The sequence below is a fragment of the Onthophagus taurus genome, chromosome 11, assembly GCF_036711975.1.
Source record: "Onthophagus taurus isolate NC chromosome 11, IU_Otau_3.0, whole genome shotgun sequence".
Classification (NCBI taxonomy): domain Eukaryota; kingdom Metazoa; phylum Arthropoda; class Insecta; order Coleoptera; family Scarabaeidae; genus Onthophagus; species Onthophagus taurus.
The window spans coordinates 22434474-22458866 of record NC_091976.1 but is presented as its reverse complement, the minus strand read 5'-3'; the positions used below and the strand labels follow the sequence as shown (position 1 = coordinate 22458866).

At 35.4% G+C, this 24393-nt stretch overlaps 2 protein-coding genes across 4 annotated transcripts in view; one reads left to right on the top strand and one right to left on the bottom strand.

Annotated features, from left to right (window-relative positions):
* Nucleotides 1-24393, top strand: part of LOC111418123 (kekkon 5) — a 228467-nt gene that overhangs the window by 112342 nt on the left and 91732 nt on the right. The gene's annotated exons all lie outside the window — the stretch shown is intronic.
* LOC111418124 (uncharacterized) lies at nt 6428-8163 on the bottom strand. 2 transcript variants are annotated; one of them, XM_023050584.2, is made up of 4 exons: nt 8040-8163; nt 6884-7990; nt 6649-6832; nt 6428-6588 (listed from the first exon to the last, which is right to left on the bottom strand). In XM_023050584.2, exons 1-4 carry the CDS (start codon nt 8085-8087, stop codon nt 6446-6448), a joined length of 1482 nt encoding a protein of 493 aa, XP_022906352.2. In that variant the 5' UTR covers nt 8088-8163; the 3' UTR covers nt 6428-6445. The 2 variants fall into 2 exon arrangements, with proteins under 2 accessions (XP_022906352.2, XP_022906353.2); XM_023050585.2 differs by having other exon boundaries at nt 6884-7868; nt 8040-8156.

Genomic DNA, 24393 nt, shown 5'->3' with positions numbered 1-24393 from the left:
ACCTTCTCGTATCTTATTCGGTCTAATCATTTCGTTTTTGAGGTTTCCCACTTTTCACATCCGTATAATAGAACCGATTTTACGTTACTGTCATATACCCTGATTTTATTGTTTCTTGTTAGATTTGGACTGTCACATACCTCTTTCAGTATTGTAATGGTTCCTCTGGTTTTATTTATGCAGCTTCTTATGTCTCCTTTGGTGTCTCTTCCTTCGTTAATTACTACACTGCCTAGATAAGTGAACTCCCTCTTCTCCGAACGTCTTCTACACTGAAAGAAATAGATTGTACGAATCGTATTATAGAAAAAATATTATACATGCAGTAATTCATTGTATTATATTCATTATATTTATTGTGCTGAATACAATCTCGTCTCGCTGTCACTTTTCGTAGTAAAGTATTATACCTTATAGTATATTTTTAGTGCATAGTACAATCCATTTCTCTCAGTGTATTTGTGAATTGTCTATTGTGAACCTTCGTTTTACATTACATTACATTACATAGAATACATATCGGGTAGGCGGACCAACCAACCTTGCACCGCGACCCTAAGGATCTGTTGTACCCCGATAGATATCGTTATCAAATTTCACCGTGCAGTCCAATGCTCTTAACGAACATTAATACCTTGCTCGGCGAAAGGTCATTCAGATCTTTTGAGGAGATAAACTGCGACCCAAAAATCGAGAATCTGATACGGTTAACGGCAGGGCAGTGGCATAAAACATGCTCAACCGTCTCTGCTTCCTCCGCACATAGTCGGCATTCAACATCGTCGGCTAAACCCAACAAGTTGAGGTGTGCTTTTAATCGGCAGTGCTCAGTAAAAACACCCATTAGAACTTTTATGCTACTACGGGCAAGTCCTTTGACAGTGGCTGACAGTGTTTGACAGTGGCGATGTTAATAAACACCTTAGCATGTCTCATTCCAGGAGAACTGGTCCACAGTTGGCGAAGTCTCTCTTCAGCCCACAGTCCAATCCTATATTTGGCCATCGCAAATGATACACCAACTGCTGGTTCCGGCCCCACAAACGCTTCAGCGCTGCCATCTCGTGCTAGCTTATCTGCCGCTTCATTGCCAGCAACCCCAAAGTGACCCATGACCCAGATCAAAGAGACTCTGTTATCACAACTCAGTGTGTTTAATGTTCTCTTACAATCATTAACCAGAGCCGACACCGTTTGCACGGCTTGCAGCGCCTGGAGAGCGGCTTGACTGTCTGAGAAAATTCGTACTGTCATGTTCTTCACCCCTCTTTCAAGAAGGATTTTAGCACCCACGTCAATAGCAAATACTTCCGCCTGGAATACAGTACAGTACGTACCCAGGCTGTAGGCTTGCTTAATTCGAGGTGTCTGGCAGTATACTCCTGCTCCTACCCCTTCAGGCGTTTTTGATCCATCTGTGTACAAGCAAATGTCTGCCCGAACCAGAGAATTTTCATTTTCGATCCAGGACTGCCGCTCAGGCAGTACAATCTGGTATCGAGCATTAATCACTGATAGTGATACCGCCAAATCTGACGGCATTGATAGCACAGTATCAGTGCTTATAATGTCTTCCGCAGCCCATAGGTAGGACATGTCGGAACAGTTTTGAGCATATTGCTTAAATCTGTAAATGGTTGTTCTAGCCACTTTCTCTATATGCAAATGCAGAGGAGATAGGCCAAACAGAACCTCCATTGCTAGAGTTGGCGTTGTGCCTATCCCACCAGAGATTGCCAATCCAGCTACTCGTTGAATTCGTGAAAGTTTACTGATAACTGAAGTCTGTCGGACTTTCCTATACCAGGCTGCTGCTCCGTATGTGATCATAGGTCTAACCACAGTCACATAGAGCCAGTACAGTCTTTCAGGGGTAAGACCCCAAAGACTGCGACAAGTCCACAAGGATAGTCTAGCTTTGTGCAAAACTCCCTGCAAATGTCCATTCCATGACAGGGTTTTGTCTAGGATTACTCCTAGATATTTGACTTCCTTTGAGAAAGGAATTTCTTCACCTTGGATAGTTGGGCGGATTAGTCCATCCAACTTTCGCTTCCTGGTGATGGGCACAACAATTGTCTTTTGCGGGTTTATTGAGAGGTTCTCTCCCTTACACCAAGCGCAAATGGTATCTAGAGCCTAACCTTCGTTTTATTTATTATATTCTATCTTGGCCGTTTAACTCAGTTTCCCTAGGCGCACTTGCATTTCATTGAAAGTATGCGCTACCAAGGTAAAGTAGTTATAGGTGTAATTCCCATGTTATAACTCGTTCTTGGTGGTTTGTGGTATTTATGATCCAGTCTAGTGCTATGTTAACGAGTAATGGGGAGAAGGGGCAACCTTGTTGCATCGCCTTTGACTACAGAAAAGGCTTTTCTGGTTTTGCCTTTGTGTAGTAGGCAGCATTTTGCATCTTTGTATAATTCTTTTATTAGTGCTATTTGTGTTATTTTGAGTGGGATTCCAGCTATCTCTAATATGCGCTATAGTGTTCTGTGGTCTAGTGAATCGAAGTCTATGAACACCATATACATTGTGGTTTTCAGTTCCATGCATTGTTCTGCTATTATTCTTAAACTATTAATGTAGTCGACGCATGATCTGTTTAGTCTAAAACCTACCTGTTCCTTTCTGAGTTTTGTTTCAATTTACTCCATTATTCTTGTATTTATTCTCTGACTTTACTAATGATATTGCGAGAAATGTGGTATCCCTCTAATTAATGCACCTCGATAGATCGCCATTCTTTGGGAGTTTTATAATTATTGCTTCCTTCCAGTCTGACGGCATCTTTTCTTTTTGCCATACTCTCTTGAGTAATGGTTGAATTATTTTAGTAGTGTGTTGTGGATCTGCTTTTAGGTGTTTACCATCCAGCTTGGATAATGCTGACATGACTTACTCCACGTGGCGTTTCTACTATGATGTTTTCCTTTTCGCCTTTCATTGGTTTATTCGTGTCTTACGGTCTGTTAGCTAACTTTCTTGTTATTTTGTCAACTTCTTTTATGAATGCCATATTAATACACAACAAATTGACTTGGTAAGCGTTTATGATACACTCAAATGTGATTACATCAACAATATCAAGCAATAGTATCTTTTAGTTGATGCTAAGGCTAAAACTGGGCTGTAAATTAGTTATTCACAACATATTAATTAAGATACTTAAGTAGATTAAGTTTCTCAAAACAAAAACATTCAAATCATTATGCTCTTAGAAATATATTTAATTTTCTGTGGACAGGTAATAATAAATGAGTATTATTTGTGACACAGATACATGACGATAATTTCCTTTGGCAATTATGTTGCAAAAATTATGGGTTCACTGACATAATAGCATCTGTCCCAAGCGTACTATCTGAAATAACTACAATGTATGACCCTACAAGATATATCTTCCTGCTGACTGTCTGCTAGGCGTTTAATCCAACAACTTATGAGAGCGCGCGTGAATTGGGATGGTTATCTTGCTGAAGCTGTAGTTATTTATCGAAGGCGTTTAAATTCGAAAATTTAATTTAGTTTCAACTACAAATTCTCGAAATATTTATAGCGAAAAGATCACATCGCGTAATTTGTATTTATAATACTATGCTTCACACTGATGGGATGGTATGTTGTGCATTGTGTTCATTATTATCATAAAAAAATTAATGTTAATTCTTTAAGTGCAAAGATAGAGCCTTTAGAAACATTACATCGATACTACTTTTACAAATGTGGCGTGCTTTTAGCAGTATTATTACAACTTACGTTCTTATCAGTAATTTTTAAGTTACGTTATAGCACTTCGCCACTTATCAATTCCCCTCCTAGTTCTGCATATTCAACAAGGTTTATGGTCTCCACAATCACATTAGGAAGTTTACCTCTTGGGAACTTTGATAATAGCTCTTTAACGATATTCCTCCTCAGATCCTCCGAGATTACTCTTTCTGAAATGTCAAAGTACACCTACACTGTTCCGTAATACTTTGTTCCTTGAACTTTTGACAAGAATAAAATAAGAAGAGATTTGTTTGTTGCCATATGAATATTTTCTTTTATTCAATTCAACACAATATAAAGGTAAAAAGTCCTTAAATTCCTTTTGATAAACAAACAGAACACAAGTAAAAAGGATCGATATGTGGCGTGGGTAGTTTCCGTTGTACATTGTTATCTATTTGCAAAATCGTATATCCCCCGGTGACTGCCGGTGCTGCTTCGGACAATACGGGCACAACAACGCGGTTTTATGAAATCAATTTAAGTTTCGGATTCGTCCTGCCCGTGGGGCAGCCGTGAATCACGTACTGCGAAGGTTCCAGTGCGACCGGATGCCGGAAATAAAGGAGAACTTATACCGATAAAGTTCGCCGGCGAGTTTCGACCGGATTCGAGTTCGTCCAGTAATGAATAACCTCTTTCGAATGTTTCATTAGGTCCTTTCGGATACGGACTAAGAACGTCATGCTTTTGCGAGTGATCTTACCTAGATTATTTCCTCCGGCCGTTGGGATTCAACAGTCTCTTTACCTTTAATCGTATAGATCGAAAGATCAAGAGTAGTCCCTCGTAGCTGAGCGACGTCGGGCTGGTCGGCACTGATAAGCTTTAATCTTTTGGTGGATGCGAATACAGCGAAGAAAAAAATTACCTGAAATATTCACGCATCATTTAGAAAATATCTTCGAGGGGACCCACGATTATCCTTTTATATAAAATGACCCTAAATGATCTATAACGAAAATTTATCACCACAGGAAACAAATTTCCTATAAAATTCGCTAATTTTACGGTTACTTTAATCTTCATTTAGGTCGACTGTCAAATATTTCACTGTATCAGCTCTTTGTACAAAATTACAGGATACGAAACGCAAGGATTTTTTTCATTCACACAATGGTTCACCATTTGCGTAACTTGAATGCGTCAAAACGAACCGAGTCCTGATTCACGCGGTACTCTCGACGGCCCCTAATCTATCTTAACAGATAAAAGCTCTCCATAGAAAATCTGTTAACTATAGAGGATCCTCCAATTCATTTTCGGTGCATTCAGTTTTTCAATAAATAAAAAAAATAGAAAGAAGCGGGAAATGGACAGAAATCACCAAAACAAAAGTAGAAAATGTTCGGAGAGGGAACGAAATATCAGAAAATAGTTCGAAATATCGGAAGCACGTTGACGAAGGGGAAGTCGGTTTAAAAGTTCTAACATCACGACTGATTGAAGTCACAGCTTTAAAGTCGAGGGAAGATTACCAAAATTAACTAGGTAGCTAATCCAGTGGTTATTACATCCGTTCGGGGAGGTGCTCTTAATTGAAAACTCCCCGTGCCAACTAACGTATAACAGCGTTAGCTGCAGCCCTTTATCGTTTATTGACCCGAACCTAGATAGCTGCAGGGTTTAACTCAAAATCTCGCTTTTCCCCCTGCCAAAATTGCTTTAGTTGATATTGAATTCCGTTTTAAACCTTCATTTCCTGCCTTTAAAATCATCACTTTAACACAATTACTACGAAACTAAAACATCCACCTTACAAATTAGTATCTAGATGCAAAGTAACGTGATAGTGATTGCATTCACCTTCATCACTTCTTATCTGTGTAAGGAACGACCGCTACCGTTCGGCTTTCAAATACAGGAAATTTCATTTCCTCCCCTTGCAGCCGAAGAATGCGACCTCTTGGTGACTCACGATGCTTTTGGTGTGTGTGTGAGGTTGGGGTGTAGAACGCCGCCGCCATCTAAGGGCCGATAAATTCGGTGCGACAGAGAAGGTGCCGGATTTATTGGCTCATGGGAGGTGCGAATTCCTTTAATGGAATCCTTCCATAGGCAATAGACGACGGAAAATACCGCTTCCTGAAATGGTGAAAGTACCGATTACATTAAAAATCACCGGGGTTATTCAATTTTTCTATTTTAATGACTTGGAGGAAAAAATACTGGCTTTATTGAGTCTTTCATTGCGAAACCGTTCTCTTGATAGCTGTAAGTAATGTTTTTACATTTCACGCTGGCGTAATCGCTTTTACATTCAGTTTAATTGGAGTTAGAAGGTCTTAAAAATCTTCTTATTACCTTCTAATAAGAATAAGTTGAAGGAATTTGCAGAACCGGATTAGCATTTTTTTAATAAAAAGATTTATTCGAATTTGATTTTTGAATGTGTTTTTGTGTTAAATATGTAATAAGTTTAGTAAATCAATTTTTAATATTTTTGTATAATAAATCATGCATATGTATGAAATAGAATTTAAAAACAAAATTGTCTCCATAATCCGCAAAAAAATCAACAAAACTAGAATGAATTTTTCAATTTTAGCGGTATTATTAAAATGTTTCACAATTAAATTAGATTCGAGGATGTTTCAATAAATTCGTTTTTTATTTTTTATTGAGGTAATTTTATTGAAACATAAAAAAGGACTTTATAATACAGCTTTTATTCATTGTATAATATATTTATATTTTCAAAAATACCTCGAAGAATTCCATCAATTTCCATTCTTGTATCAACCGTGTTATTTGTAGCTGTTAAATTGATTTGGATTCGGCCGTCGTATGTGTAAATTTGAAAAAGGAATTCTAAAAAATACACAATATTAGCATGTAATGTTAGAACTGGAATCTTTTGTGTTGACCTACTTGTGCTTAGGTAAGAATTTACATAAACAAATCCATCTTGAACATTCTTTCCATTTATAAAAGCATCGTTAATGCCGGGAATATTTGAAAAACCCACCGTTATCGGCCGAATCATAAATTTAAAAAACAATTTAAGAATTGGGTATGGCAGATGCGTTCCTAGTTGTTGCAAAAGATACATTGCCTATGAATAAATATTAAATAAAATTGAATTAGTCATTAAAAATAATCTTACTTGACCATCCGTTGATCTTTTTTGTTCATTTAAACTTTTCGAAATGTTCATTAAGGTTTCTTTAATGTTTTTGCTGTTGCATTTAAATGTTGAAGTCATAAATGATAAATCGTTTATTAAAGTTTTTCCTTCTAAAACTTGGTTTATGTTTTCAGTTTCAGGACGAATTGTGTAACCATATCGAACTTTTTCAACATCGGGATGTTTATTTTTCAAATAATTTGAGAAACTACACATAGCGGCTGTGAATATAACTTGTGGAAAAGTTACGTTGTGTTTCCTCCTGATTTCTCTCACCATATTAAAATAAACTTGATTTTCTTCTATATACACACTCGAAATACTTTTCGGATTAGTTTTATTAAGTGGAGGTAATTTGATAGGAATCGTAATGTATTTAACTATGTTTTTAACACGATTACTTTTCTCAGTCTTTGCACTTTTTAAAGCTTTTATAAAGTTTTTGTTATCACATTTATTGAAGAAGTACTTCTGAAGCATCGAAGATAAATAAATCGCATCTGACATCGTATGAGTAATTTTAATAATTATTGCATAACAATTTTTATTTTCGGAGTGCTTATTATAAATAATTGGTTTGTTAATAATCGTAACTTCCCAAAGCTTCTTTTCCAACGGATACGAATACTTTTCATCAATAAATTCGGAAAGATCTTCTTTGGTTATATGATCTTCATTAAAACTTTCAACTCGTAAAATTTCATCAAAACCAATTTGATTTGCAACAAAATATTGATAACCCAACGTTGATTTCATTACGCTTGAAAATTTGGTATGCGAAAAAAATAGTTTATTACAAGAATTTTTAACGTCTTCGTATATCTCATTTATAGTTCCATCATGTTCTAATATATAAACGTTTAAAAATAGGCAAGACGGATCTAAGCATGGCCTATCATTTCCGGATAACATCCCAAGATAATTTTTTCCATAAAAAAATTTTAAAAATAATTGTAAAGTCGATCTAAAAATTACAAACGGTGCAATCCCGGTGAATGTAATTAAAACTACTATTAAAGAGAGCATCTTTTTTAAATAAATTCCACCATCCCCTATTTTATTCAATTTACTAACATTTAAAAAATACTAAAAAAATTTATTTTAATTAGAACTCTAATTAAAATTTTTAACTTACTTCAATGATTGAGTTTACAACCGGAAATATGTCATGATAAAACCCCATCGTTTCAAACACTTTCAACAACACATTCTACTCATACAACGTTTCGAGACACACTAAATTATTGTGTATAATTTTCCGAGGTTATTATAGCTTATATAAGGCTTTAAACGGACCTATAAATACTAAAAACTTCTCTACTATTTACACGATCATTGTAAGTAAACTATGTAAATTGAAAACAAAATCTTTGCCGTACATATTATCGCTTTTCAATATTGCATTCTTATTGATGGTTTGGGTTTTCCCAAACATAATTAAATTTGAACTCGAATGATTTTATTTATAAACATGTATTAAGTTGATATAATTTTTTTTGGATATTGAAATATATAAGACACGTTTTTATAAAGATTTAATTATTATTTTTAGTGTGCTAATGTAATATTACAACAAAAAGTATTTCAAAAGCAAGAAAATTTGAATTGTTAAATCTTTTTCTAAAAGTGGAATGTCTCCTTGAACATCTTGAATATCGTTGACCATTTTCTCAATTACAAAACAAATAATAAGGAAAACGATGAAACTCCAAAACTCCTTAACTCCAAAAGATAGAGTTAGGCAACACCCATTGATCGAAACTTTTCGTTTATTATTCAAATTCGTTGTCCGTGTAAGCTATCTCCGAAACTAAAATAGATAGAAAAAAACTAGCTTACATATCATGATCTCGTTTTTAGAGAAACTGCTAATGCTGAAAATTCCAAACAGCTATCATCCTATCGGCAAAAACTGAAAAATTTGCAAATATCTCACTTATCACCAAAGATGGCGTATTATCAATTCAAGCAAAACATCAAAGAATGTGTTTTAACATAGTAAGATTTAAAAAAAATGAGCAATGATTTCCACAAAAGAAAAGTTGAGTTATGTTAGTTTTGTTTACAAATGTCAATCAACTCTGACAAAAATATTGGGTAATGTTAGGATAGGGCAGTTTTCTTTTGAACCCCAATTATAGCGCTAAAGAATGTTAGGATAGGCCAGTTTTCACTTGAAACCCCAATTATACCGTTAAGAAACCCCAATTATAGCGTGAAGGACTAGTAGGACACGTCAATTTTCCTTTTAAACCCAATTATAGCGTGAAGAAACCCTAATTATAGCATGAAGGAATGTTTTGATAGGTCAGTTTTCTTTTAAAACCTCAATTATACCGTGAAGGAATGTAAGGATAGGTCAGTTTTGTTTCCGCCTGTCAATCATCTCAGAAAAGAATGTTTGGTACTTAACACGTTCGCTGCCGAGCGACCCCGTTAACCAGGGTTTAGATACGAGTTAACTCGTAGTCGGCAGCGAACGTGTTAAGGTTAATTTTTCATAATTTTCGAAACTCATTGTAAAGTTTTATACATACAGGGAGAATATTCCCACCAAAACATCCTCATAATAACAAAAATTAATATAAAAATTGTGACATAAACTAAAATAAATATAACAATAAAGCGATCAACAACACATACGGTATACGTTAGCACATATTCTCTAAAAGAGCGTAAAGAAACGTCAAAAAGATTCAAATACATGTCATATACAGTCAAATACATGATTAAAGCTGTGGTTATAGGAATTAAGAATTCGAACTAATGGCTAGTTTTGATAAAGGTTGGTGTTAGATACGTCAAGCCGAAATGTGGCGTTGTAACGTGTAAGCCGTTGTGGTACCTTGAAGCTCAATTCAGGTAGAAGATTGGAGGTATCCAGCATGTCATTAACAAGCTTGAAAAGGAAGATCAAGTCAGAAATGACTCGACGTTGCTGCTATTGCAATCGCAGTAAGAAAGATGAAATGTATGTGCCAAATACATCGCATACATGGGGTTCCATATTACGGAACCATAACATAGTACACTGTTGACAAATGCGAACTAAAGGGTTTTTATATACAATTATACTGTCTATAATATAATACTTTCGTGAAGTACTTACTGATTCTGATAACAAACCCCAAATTATCTAGAGATTTCTTTACCATAAATTCAATATGATGCAATTGCAATTTGGAATCCAATATAATGCCAAGATCTTTTACTTTATCCATGGACCGGATAGCAGTACCGTTAAAGTTGTAAGGAAAATGGAGAGGATAACGTTTCCAAGTAAATATAATTTTTTGGCATTTGTCATAATAGATAGGTCAAGGTCGGCATAGAGTAAAAACTTAGAAAATTTAAAACAAGAAGTAATATCATTTATGTACATTACATATAGTAAGGATCCAAGATGACTGCCCTGAGGCACACCGGATATGATAGGTTTGAAACCAGATACAAAACTACCAATCCTGACCGCCTGACTTCTGTTAGATTAGACTATCTGGAATATCAAAGGAGAAAAGTTATACTTTGACGTTTCGTACTTTGAAACAATTTAACATCGACCTAAGTCTACTAGGTACCCAAAAATGTAATTGTGTCAGCCCGAACTAATGATTTTGATGGTTGCGAAACAGCTCGATCGTGAAAATCTTCTCATCAGTGAAGAAAATTTTTGATAAACGAGCTCCAGCTAGCAGACGAATTATTTGGCTAGAATTTTGCAATGTTATCAGCTTCATTATATCGTTTAGGAAGTGGAGAGGGCCGATCTTGTAGTTTCGAAGCTTTAGGTTTCTTCCGACGATGTTCCCAGTGCTACCGATATTGACGCCAAACCATAGAATAATCAGAAAGACACTGGAAGTATCCCACCAAAACTTTGTTTGTGCGACGATGCCATTTTTGCCTTTGGTTCATTTGGCTTCTCTCGACAAAAGCAAAGCGAGCGACGTTTCCAGATCGGTTGGGTCTCTTCTTGACGGAATTTAAGTCGAAGTCAAAAAATGCAGTTCCTCCAAAATCAAAGGCACCAACATTAGTGTCCTTTCTGGTTATTCTGAGCTCAAACTCTTTTACCATTTTGATCGAACGCTACGGGTTGTGATGAACATAATAACGAACCTCTGCACATTCTTCGGAATCGTGAAAGTGATTAGACGACCTCTCCCAGGATACTCAGCAGTCCCTCCAGTCTCTTTGTAACATTTCACGACATCATAGACAGTTTGTTTCTTGAAACCAATCGTTCGTACGATGTCGGCCGTCTTCATTCTCGTGAATAAACAAAAAATCACAATTATATTGCAAATATATATTGTGAATAAATCAGTATTGTTTAGAATAAAAATTGCTACAACTTTTGTTCTAAAAGTTTTTCTGACATATGTCTGAATCCTGAGTTCTACCGAATTCTAGCTGTTTTGTCACTACAACACACTCTTAACTTATTGTTCAATGTATTTTCTTGTAACTGCTATCTCGTTGTTGTTCATTGCACCACAGCGTTATTTTCGACATTTAAGCATTCTTTATTCTATCAATTATTCCTTGCCATTTCTTTCTTCTACAATTGCTGTACTCCTTAACTGTAATCTCCATTTCTTTTTATCTATTTCTGCAACATTCCACACTATCCTTTTAATATTCCTATATTTCCTGATACCCTTCGCTATCTCTCCCTTTTTATTTCGCCCCTATCGTCATTCGGGTCCACTTCTAGCGTTCGGTTATCTGGTTCTATTGATTTTTTCAAACTAAAGGTGTTACATGTTCTTATATTTCCTGATCTGCTACTACATAGTCTACTATGATTGCCTATGACCCTCATATATTGGTGTATTTACCCCTTTTTCTCCCTAATATTATCACAACCGATACCACTAATTTCCTGATTTAATATTACGTAATTCAATGATATCATTCTTGTTCCAATGAAGGCATATTCTATATTCTCCCGAATAAATACATTTATTACTTACGTTTATTTTTCGATTTATGTACGCAAGTGGCATCGACTTTATTAAGTGGACTTATGGATCTTTTTGGTCGCTTGAAGCCGAGATTTAGTGATTATATATTGTTGGGATAATCTCCTACCATATCTGCTTTAACAGCTCCGTTGACTAATAGATTCTCTTTTATATCAATTTTCTGTACATAAACATTTCTAATCGTAGCTTCTTATCCTCCTACACTTAATTTCGCCAATTTTTGTATCCCTATCCAATTTCTCTCACCCCTTCTTTTAATTTTGCCTACCTTTTTTGGTAGTTTCCTGCCTTCCTCTCTTTTCATATCATAATTAATCACCAGTTCCAATCATTCTAAGACTCTTAAAAATAAGTTTCGTGTAGATTTAAAAAAGAGGTATTGAATTTATTTTGTTTTATTTTGTTAGGTTTAAAGCTTTACAAATCCAAGTTGAACGATGTTTTTATTAATTTTAGTAAATCCGTGTATAAGAAAAATTAATTTCGTAGCTCCCTAAGTTTTCTTTATGACGGAGTTCTGTATAACTTCGCGAGCCCGTTTAGACGATAAATTACAGCTCGGACTGTTGATTTTGAAGTTTCGACGTAGTAGTTTCAAATGCAAAATGGACAAAACAAGGCCGCGCGGATATAGCTGTTACAACTTCGAGCACAGTCAATCAATAAATTACAAAGTTTGCATCTCCAGGCCAACAGTTAGGCGGTTTTTAAGCTGACAACTTCATAGTGACCTAATTCGTTGCCACAGTTCCACAATGCCGCACACAAAGTAACTAAATAAAAATCTAAAATATGAAATATTTTATCATCACTGTCATATAGGATAATAATGAAATAGTACTCGCTGGTTTGTTGTGTCAATTTACATCTCAATAATTGACTGGTTTGTTCTCACATCATGTGTAGTGACAAGTTTGTCGATAACGGTTTGTCATCAGCAGAATATCCGGCTGTTCGTTCGCATTAATTGGATGCTGTCTGTTTTCCATTAAATGAAAAAAAAAGCAATTTGTGATGTTTATTGAATAATTAAAATTTTTTTGTGATGATATATTATTTAATTATTGCTTGTTAAACGATCCTATAATTGTCTTGAAATGGATTGTTGTAATTGTACTATTATGATTCCGATCGAGGATCCCTGATATCAACATTAATATTCAAGGTATAATCACAAGGATATCGAAGGTGCTTTTGCATGATATATTACTCAAGTCACAGTAATACATGATTATCCCTTAATTGTAAAGTGATTAAATCTTGTAATATTGATATCTTTACAAATTCTGAGAGTAGGTATATTTTTTGTTTTTTATAGGTGGGTGTGATGTAAATTTAGAAAAATTTTTTGTAATCCCCAGCGACGCTCTTCGTTGACACGGAATAATATAAAAGCTGAGAAAAAACTTCCATGCACTCATACGTAGAATACACTCTTTGTTTGCCGAGCGTGAATGTTGCTTTGATATTTGAACCAGCGTCGTCTATTTTGTCTGCTTGTGAAGTAAATTAGATTTCGTTTCACACTCACTCGTATTCACCTGGATTGTAACGAAGTATGAACGTTTGTCGAAGACTAAAAAATATATTGCCAACGCAAATATGTTTTAATTTAAAATAAATCTTGTAGACAACTTCTATAACATTTTCAATATTATCCTGGTTGTCTAATATTAAATGTTTTGTACTGATAAGCTCTTTTTATATAGAACTTTATCGATTACCCTTTTTTATCGAGTTCATTTTTCGAAGCTTGAATTTTTGAAACCCATCCGCTCGGAACATAGCCAGCAAGTACAATTTATGGGGTCAATATTGGAGAAAGAGCACAACACACTCCACGTTGTATTAATAATCGTTGACCGTGCTCTTGACGCGAAATTTTATGATTTTTTTTGACATGAATTGTCGATTTTTGTTTAGAAAATTGGGTAATTTCGATCGAGGTCAAAATATATCACGGGGAATCAAAAAACGTTATGGTTTGCAACCCTGGGGTTGTTTCGGTTCAAATACCATCCAATCCCGTTTTAATTCGCGTATACAAAACGAAAAAATAAAGCCGTGATCCCAAATTGGGTTCAATTATTCATTATTAAAGAGGAAATTTTTTGAAATTAAACGTTATTAATTATTATTAATAATTTAACGTTTTGATATTCAAGGAAAACTCAAAAATTGTTAAGAATTCTGTTCAGGGATCCCTAAAAATACCGTCCAAATTGGAACATAATGCCCTTTGTAGTGCACTTTGCTTCGCGTTGCGCTTTTTGCTTTGGCTTGGGTTCCTTTTTCTCCTCTGCCGCCGTTTCGTTCACGGAAGATCGTCTTTTAGGACGCCTTGGAACGGAGTTCGTCCCCCTTTTTGTGGAAGGAACGCTCCGATAAGCACAACTGTCTTTGTTTGCTGGTCGGATCTTTGCTTAAAATGCGTAAAATTAAGATAAATTCAAAACCCTGAAACAACTGAACCGAACAAATGCTAAACATGTGTTTTATGCGTAAACGCTTTCATCGGCATTCGTATTGTTTCTTACAATCCCTTTGATAACGCCGAGAACGGAAGGAAAATTTCTTCCGGAATTGATCCGCTATTACTACAGAGTTCGTAACTGCTAAAATATCGTTCAACTGAAGTCTCGGGGCAACTACTGAAAGCACGACACAAACGCTTGTTGCCAACTGGCTGTGAACAAAGTCCAATTTCTGTGGTCCGAGCGAATGTTGGAACCCCCTTGTGAATGCTTTGCTTTAATGTCGACTGGTTTCCAGTCAACTTTGCACACAAAAGTTAAAACACAATTCAACTTTCGAACTAATTTTAGGTTTTTGATGGATAACAAAATACATCAGATAAATAATAATTAATCTAACACAAAGATCCACACCGAATAATCAAGATAATACATATGAACTTAACCTACAATCCTCCCTAGCAATTCCAGTAATTGCATCCACGTGTTACTTCTCAACGACCTCTATCCTAACGAAAATAAATTAGCACGTTAATGAACGCGCCTTGCCACGTGCCTTTCAACGTTCTCCCTTACATAATTTGTCCCCAAGCTCCCATTCACATTCATTTCGGCGAAATATGGAGTAGGTAAAATGAAGATGTTCGTTGCTTTAGGTACATTTCAGTACCCATAGTAACATTACAATTTTCCCTTCCTTCCTGTTTTGATGTAGAACTAAGCGATAGCACTATTCATCACACGTTATCTATTTGCAACCGTTCGGAATCAGCAAGCGCTTGCATCGGTAGATTAATCATAATTTTATGGTGACGTTTTATATCCATACTGCGGAGTTGATGTCTTGTTTCGCCGTTTTCAAGAGTGATGAACCCGATGTATACGAAAAGACGCGGTTTGCGATGAAATATAACCGTGGACGAATTCAAATTTGAGCGGCACAAATGGAATAAAGTAAAACCAGAAATTTCTCTACGTACCGCGTAAACAACGAAACGAACTCTCGGTTCGGTCTTAATTGCAGAAAGTTTGAGAACGTTCGCATCGGTGAGTAACCGTTCAAGTTTCAAGTTTGCACTTGACCTGTCGCGTAGCCTTATATCGATTTTAAATAAACGGAGACGCTTCGTCGCGAAAAGAAGAAAACTTGTTCTAAAACTGTACTTTAGTTAATACGAGAAGTAGTTTGGTAGTTCCAATGAACCAGCAATAACTTAATTCGTCCACAACGCGATCTCCTCCTTCGGAGGTCTTCGCCAAATTTGATTGACAACAACCATTAATCAAACGACAAAGCAACACGCGTCCAACCAGTTTACCGGGTTTAGAGGTTATTGTTTAGCTGTCAGGTCGAACTAATGACGATTTATCATCCTCAGTGTTGTGGAACTTTTAAAGCGTTTATATTAAACACTTAAATCAATAATTATTTATGTATCTCGGTGTTATATTGTTCTTCAAGAATTATTAAGATTTATGTTGGTTTGTTTATGCGCAACAGTCCTTGTTGGATTAATCCTTAAGACTGATTACTATAAAACTAAACATTCCTAAAATCTCCTTGTTGCTGTTTTGAGATAGTACTTTCTTTTCTACTATATATTCTTCATCCATATCTTCTTGTCAAGCTTTTGCTTTGGTTACATTCGCCGTAATAAACGTACTTGCGACTTTCCGCTTTAACACAGACAAACTTTAGGTATTCTCGAAACTTGTAGTAACTGCTAAGTATTTAATGGCTCTTTGGTAGTAGTTTTATTTCTGCGATTGTAAAGATTATTTTCACCCTGCGATCCTTCCAATTACTTTGTTAATATTTCTTTACATATCCGCAGTAGATCGTCACCGTAATTAGGACGTAATCGTTGTTATGATGTTGAAGGTAATTAAACGACGTTCGACCTGGAGTAATGATAGTCAACCTCATTAAAGGTACACGATACTTTGTCACACCCCGATAGTTGGACTTCCTCGTTGGAAACCGCGTTACTTGTTGGGTAAACTTCCGACAGTTTGAATACCTTCGTTTAATCTATACCATAGAAGTTTCACAAATAATTTCCCGACTTTATTTCAATGTTAATCTTGTATCTAATGAAATTGTGAATTTCTTCACCGACTTATTATTATTGGATTTGTGACGATTTTATTTGGTTGATAGCACAGATCTGCAAGGTTTTGTTGCCGATCAGCTAAGAGTCATTTCCGAAGTAATTTTCTACGTAGAATCATAATCCGAGAATGTCTCAGAATTGAACCATCACGTCAGGATTTTGAGATATCTGAGGTTATGTACAAGAAAAATAGATTTTTTGGCTACTTTTGAAGATTTATGGGACGCGCAATATTATGTTCCAGTATCTATTTCATCATATAGTACTATCCTTACCCTTCAAAATGCGCTCTCGAATACGAGCCCAACATATGGATCAGCACTGTCAGATGCGAGGGACACGCCAGTCCGAATTTTGTATTGTATTTGACTTTTATAGAATCTTTTTTGCTTGTGTTCCATAGATCTTATACCAGATTGCCTCTTGTGTTGACCATGTGGCTCATCACGTTGAAGTGACCAGCAAACGTCGACTAGAATAAATGTGGACCATTTTCTCTGATATTTCTTCAAAACTTGACTTATTCTATTAGTGACAGATGTCAATTTGTAGTTAAGTAATGGAATTCATTACATCACTAGTGACGTTAAAGTGACCTTTCATAACGTCAGAAAAACGTGTAAGATTTAATTTTTATAATGGAATTAGGTAAAGTAAAATACATGTTCTAGAAGAATTCGAACTCTCTAGTTATAAAAAAAGTGACGTTACGTAACGTCAGAAAGACATGTAAAATTTAATTTTCATAATGGAATTAGGTAATAGTTATTTACGTAACCAGTTATGAAAAGACTAATTTTGAGAGAGAGTTTTGCAAATTACGTGAGTTAAACAAAATTAGCAGTTTCATAACGTGTTAAGTACAAAATTTTATCTAATTCCATTGAAAAAGCAATTTTTCCTCAAAACTTAACTTATTCTATTAGTGACAGATGTCAATTTGTAGGTAAGTAATGGAATCCATTACATCACTAGTGACGTTAAAGTGACCTTACATAACGTCAGAAAGACATGGAAGATTTAATTTTAATAATGGAATTAGGTAAAGTTCTAAAAGAATTCGAACTATCTTGGTTGGAAATGCGTATGCATTTGAGTTTATTGTTGCCTCTTGAGCAGGATTATTTTTAAATTTTCAGCAATTTATTTTCAGGCTGTGGCTTTTAACATACGTGCTCGTCATTTCTGAAAGTAAGTTTATTTAGAAAGTATCCCTTGGTTATTTTGATGGTAAAATTCTTCGTCATATTTCCCGGATTTATATCTTTATATATGCTTATGAAATAATTTTATTGGTATATTTTATCCACTTACTGTGGTGTAAGCTTCGGTTACAAAGCCCCTGCGGCTCATTGGGAAGCGGGAATTCAGCAACGTCTATAACCATTTTCAACGTTAGGAATCGAGCTTAATTTTATTTTTAAATCATTAGTTTTATCATTAAGTGTTTTTGATTTTATTATTTATTTAATAATTTTTGAAATAGATTTACTTAGTTGATGTGTGGTCTTATTTCCTTGCCGATTTCTTGTTATTATTTCCGATTATTTACGAACTTTCCTTCCCCACTGTATAAAAGCTGGCTGGATTCCAGATCTTATTGGGAATTGCGCCATCTTATTGTTTTGTGTCGGTGATATATTTCATTTATACGCATCCAATGTAATAACATATCATTGACGAAAACAATTACTATTACTCTTTTCTATCCCCCATTTCATTTGAAATGTATAGACGAAAATGCTAACAAGTTAACACAACCTTTGGTATATTTTGACGTGGTTTAAGATTGAATGACTCTTTGAAAGAATTAAGTTAGTGGGCTAGGTTGTCGATAAATATTGATATCATAGCTAAAGGCCATGTTCAAAAATGCTATTCGCTCTAATGAGTGAACTAGTTGGATGTGTGTTCGGTACAGTTTGCAAGGTACAGAGCTTTATTCCGAATTTTACTTCTATCATTTCAATTGAAATGTTTGTTACCTGGCTTATTCTGCTTTATTTACGTGGCATATTGATGCGTCAAATTTAGGACTAGGCGCAGTTTTGTTGCAGCCAAATGATGTTATGTCATATCTCAGACAATTGTGGACTGCTGCTAATCGAAACTAGTCGGAAGAGAGATAGTTCGACTGTAATTTGGGCAGTTTATAATTAGAGGAATTTAGAGGGGTTCCCTTTTGGTAAACTGGAGAGAAACGTTGTCAATACTGTGAGTCAATTCGTTCCAGGTAACCAGAGGCAGATTGTTTTGCAGTTTTCCTTGACATAAAAATATAATGTCACAATTAAATTTAACGCTACCATCCCGAAACAACCCCTGTTGAAAGAGTTAATCGTGGTCTTAAAAAGATAGTTTCTATGTATTGTAAGAAATCCTAAAGTTACTTGTGTTATTAACTCAGCTCATTACGAAGTTACTAATCTCACTCCTTATTTTATTTATTAAGCACGATAAAGTTCTGTATGGTAAAAAGTACAATATGGACTATCGTCTTTTACAGGCAGCTATTCATCTTGGCAACCGTTATGATTTGAGTATTTCAGCTAACCAAACTTCCAGCTGTTTATTGTACCTTTTCAAACTTTAATCAGTGCTAAAGAAAGCTCAGAAGGAAACCATATTTTTGTCTTAGAAATCTTCTCCTGTTAGGTTATTTCTGAGGACTGAAGTAATTATCCTTGTTTATTTTTTAAATTTGATTTTTGCACAAGAGTTCATGTGTCTTAAAGAAGCCTTAACCTTGTCTTGGCTTGGTTGGTCTTATTTAAGTCTTGGGCAGGATTATTAGAGCAACCCAATTCATTCCACATAGATTCAAGAAGAAATGATATTACTTGAAATACTCTTCTAACCAGCATCAATAACTTTTCCTTCTTTAATCCCCTCTAATTATGGTTTTTCTGAACACTAATAAATTCAGATGATTCTCTAAATTTAAGAGAACAAATTAAATTATTATGTATCATTGTAAATATTTGAACTTTTTGCGCTATTCAACAAAATAAATATTTTTATATTTTACTTTAATATTGTCACAACATTATCAAGTAAATTATTAACGTGAGACAAAAATAGTAATTGCTCCCATCACAAAACTTGGAAGAAATTCAGCTGTGACTCAATTCCATTTCGTTTTCCTCCCTTTCCTATTAACTTGATGGTCAATCAACTAGATCGAACGCCTTGCTCAGGTCGCCGAAAGCAATTTGGGTGAAGTTTTGTTCATCAAATTCATTGACTGTTAATTGCAGAAAATACAGGAGTAGTTATCGATTTTCTAGGTCGGTTGCGGTACTTTATCTATTTAAAAACTTATTAAGCATAAGTATAATACCAAAATAACATCATTTATTTTTGATTAGGAACTTTTAGAAGCTAACTAAATCAGTGTATGCAATAAATGTTTAAAGCCGAATGGAGATATTACTTACACATAACAACGTAATGTTCTTGTATTACCAGAAAATAGCAATTAATGATTTATGATTTTAAAGTTGGAAATCCCCCACAGTGTAGTTTTCAAGTTTCATTCAACATGAAAATTCTACTTGAAATTATATTTCTGAAACAACAATTTCTGGAGCAGTCTAATAACTAATTGACAAACATCCTTCTTAGTTTCACAACAAACCCTATATTTATGTTCTAATTTAAGATCGATTTCCCTACCATCTCAAACTTTTAAACAACAATCTAGTCAGTTCGAAGAATGAAGTTTCAACAAATTACCTCATGAATACCTTATTTTTAAATCTTTTCTCTGTAATGTAATAAATCGTTTTGGTCAATAGTTACAAGGTAAGAAGAAGAAGACCTCTTGAACTTCATTTAGCTTAGAAACGTCTGGAGTACCTTTTGTTTAAACGAGAACTAGAACTATGAGGGGTAGTTCCGTGGCGAAATTGCTACGGGCTCGGTCGGAATTGAATCCCACAGCAATTGTTTGATGTGCAATGCCCATCTACGTAATTGGTCAGGGAGCGATTGGGGGCACCCCGGTCGCTTTCCCACGGGTTTCCAGACGCATAGCAACCACCCCCTTCTTTAGATTGCGGAAAAGCTTTCTATAGCTTGCTGCGCGAACCATTAAGACTCTCTTGTTCGTTAAAATCCATCTCTTCACACATACAATTGCTCCTAATCAAATGAATAGAATACAACTCTTAATGAATCCAAAACACAAACTATTTACAAATTTCTATTAAAATCTGCAACTTTGTGAGTAAAATTCCACGTTGTCGGTATAATACCCTATTCTCGTTATCAGTACAAAGGGTGGATAATCGTCGTTTAGAACCATTGGGGGATGAGGACTTCAAACGGCATCCCTTATGCGGCGCGCGGGGTGAAACATTGATCGCGTAAAGCCGCGAAACGGCAAATCCCCGGTGGAATATTCATAACCCAGCGCCGGGCCGCGTGCTAAAATTAAAGCGAACCCGATGGCATCAATTACGAGGGGTCGCAATTCTGCTGCTTTCCGCGCTCCGATGCAACCCCATTCCCCGATGGCAACTTAGCCGAGGCTTAACGGTTCATCTTGTGCGATTATTCTTCGCGCATCGTTGGAGACTGGTTCGGAGAGAGACGAGAGATCGTCGTGAATATTCATTGTAAGAAGTGGGTAGATGCCTTCAATGTCTCTAGGGGGTTAACAGACCGGAAGGCTGCCACGATTATTTTGAAAGAGAAATGTACTGGATTGCTAATGTTAATAACTATTATGTAAATGATCCAAAATAAATGGTTTGTTATTTTAAGGGTATGGATTTTTTCTCCTCAAGAAATAAGGTGTTGTTAGAGCTAAATGGAGGGAATAGGTTGGGGATCGTTGAGACTCTCGGAAGTTATGAAACCTCTGGGACAAGGGTGTTTATTACGATGTAATATTTGGACTAATCCAGGTCACAGCAAGATTGCTTTTTAGGTTCTTGATAAACGAAGAGATCCTGTTAATTACCTCTTCTCCTCCCCCGGGAACTATGCAAATCGTAACTTTGATTTATGGAATTATCGCCGGAGTATCAGGATTCAATTACAGCATCCAGGAACTTCATCCCGAACTTACCTTCCTCTAAGCAACTTCAATAAGCTAAAATGTTCCACACTAACTTGTACTTACAACAAAAAATTATGCGAAATTTATTTGTCGTGGTAACACGAAATTTTTAAAGCATTAAATTTTAATGAAACAAACTTTTAGACATTAACATCCCAAGTAACAACACGAAACAATAATTACAGTGTGTTGAAAACCGCAACGTAAGCTGGCACTTGCGAATATAAACAGAGGGGCCGGATTACAAACTACTGCATCAGTACAATAAATTATGAACGGCGTAATTAATAAACAACGTGTAGTCTGAGCGCTTTAATCTGGATGGGACCGAATCGCGAAATCGCCAAAATCGTTATGAATTTCAAAATTGGAACTAAATAGTTCATTAACCAGTATGGAGGAACGTTATTCCATAATACACTGTTATTTCGAGCTGCATTATGAAATATCTCTATAACAGAATGGGATAATTCCGATTGAATCCGCAAACCAATTATCTAGAATTTCCAACTTGATACATAAAAGCAAACAACAACAAAGTGATCGATGAACGTTGTTTACGTTCCTTTTCGTGACAAGAACTAGACGGGGTGATGGTTTTTGTCTTAGTACCCTCTTCAAAGCCACGCACAAGGGGGGTTGAGCCCTTTACTACCAAAACGTAGTCGTTAAGCTTATGAATTTATGGCTTATAAAAACAAGCAACGCGATCCTCATGGTTACAAGGGATTCCTACACACCCTAAGATTGTATCACTCACTATGTCACATTATCTAACCCGTGACAAAACAAATCGAAATTTCCTTTATAAACGTAAGTTACCAATTAATCACCTCATAAAGTGACATAAAAATACAATTTAAGCGATATCATCATCCCCTTTGAACACGTTGTTAATTTAGTTGAAATAAAACGAGAATAAGCCTCTAATAGGAAGTCTCCTCCTTGCATTTTAATGTGCCGTTATGTAAAAGTGCAGGGGCCATTTGCAAGTTTAATTACTCTCCGACGTGCCACTACGGGGAAGTTTTCAAAGTCCGGAAAATTTTTATCGCGCGAAAATAATTTTCGCGCAACAACTGTCGCGGAACGGCTTTAAAAAAATCGCTGAATCCGAAAACGAGTCGCTCGCAGGGCTGTGATTAAGCTGTGCAAAAAAATTGCCTCGTCTACGCGACGCGAGAAAATGAATTTAACGGATCAGCACCAACATTGTTAGTCAAAAAAACGTTATTCTAATGACGTCGTGGTTTACTCCTCATAGACTAATTATTTAAAGTTATTACAAGAAAATTTTGCGTAAACGAATTTTAAAATTTAAATATTAAAGAGTTTTTTTTATGTGGAGCGTAGATCAATTCAGTTAATTCTTTTCAAATACTCTTAAACTATTCCAGTTTCTCGAGTTGATCAATCCAAACTGCTAAATCTCAAGTAAAGAGGGAAACAACGATCGTAAGTCGTAAGGAAAATCGAACCTCGGAGTTCGCCGGCTAATCCCGGATAATTCGGATTGCGAACTTTTCAGATCTTCAATGTTCCGTTCCGATTTTTCAGGGTCATTGAGGTTCAGACTTCGATCTTTCAACCCTTCTTATCTGTATTCTCTGACCTACATTAAGTTCAATATCATATTCGAAAACTATTCATCTTAATTAAGTTGTAATCTATATCGTGTTAAGATATTTGAAATTGTTTAAATACAAAAGATTTGAAACTGATATGTTACGGAAGAATTCTGATAGTCCCATTAACAAGCGAACAAATTATTTAGTGTGACATGGAATGCTTAAATTAGAAAGTGAAATTTAACCTTTCCGCAACATTATCCCTCTGTGAGGTACTACACTCCAAATACTGCATCGAACGGTGATTTTATGAAACTCGTTAAAATTCGCCGCTGATTCATGAAAATTTAATGCATAAGTACCGTTACGTTCTAATAACTAATGTTTACAAAATAATTTCGATCTCATATTTGCATAAGTCAAACACTTTGATACCCAAACTGCGAATTTTCGATGGTCTGCTTGATATCAATATTTACTAGCTTTTGACATGGATAGAAGAATGATAATTAACATATTTAGATAATGTGTATCTTTCGCGTACAATATTTCTTGCAGATATCAATGATATGGCATTTCTTTATATGCGGCACCAAAAGAATTAAAATGTATAGAGGATGGTATCTATTTCGATCACGATTGTTGACATCTGATTTTAAACTCATATTGCAATAAATAAGGTTCTGGCTTATTTTGGAGTTAATCGTGCTTAAAATTTTGCACGGTGCTCAAACAATATAATGAAAGTAAAGTTTATGCAGACGAACACACTTAAAATGTTTTTGATCTTGAAGAAAAAGATCCAAGTTTCTACTTGGTTAAAGTTATAGAAACTTATGGAGAAGATTTTCGGTACAGCTTCAAAAAATCAGGCCAGAAACTATGTTGTAGGCAAAATGTAATTGTTGGTCGTCATCAAGTGTAATAAGTTAAGGTGGAACAAAGAAATGCAAAACGCGATAGAAACATTGAATCAAGAAAATTGTGGTGATCTCAGTAAGAAGGAAACGCACTCGGCTTTGGCAAAATATTGCATTATACTCGAGCATAGAGCAAACTTATTTTTAGTTTACGTGCAAGAACCATGGCAGAAACTGAGCTACAGAAAATTATTAAAAGTGTAGTAACTTAAGATGAAATAGAGAGATGCAGGAAGTGATAGAAACATTGAATCGTGTTAGTTGTGGCGAGATCAGTTAGAAGGGAACGAATGCTGCAATGGCAAGAGAATGAAAGAATATAGTCAGATGGTTAGATGTAGGAGAACACTTACAGGTTAA

Coding starts and splice junctions, on each gene's coding strand:
- LOC111418124 (XM_023050584.2), bottom strand. CDS start 8,087: ATGGGGTTTTATCATGACATATTTCCGGTTGTAAACTCAATCATTGAA. Junction 6,833..6,883: donor AAAGATCAACGGATGGTCAA/GTAAGATTATTT, acceptor ATTTATTCATAG/GCAATGTATCTTTTGCAACA. Junction 6,589..6,648: donor AAATTCTTACCTAAGCACAA/GTAGGTCAACAC, acceptor TGTATTTTTTAG/AATTCCTTTTTCAAATTTAC.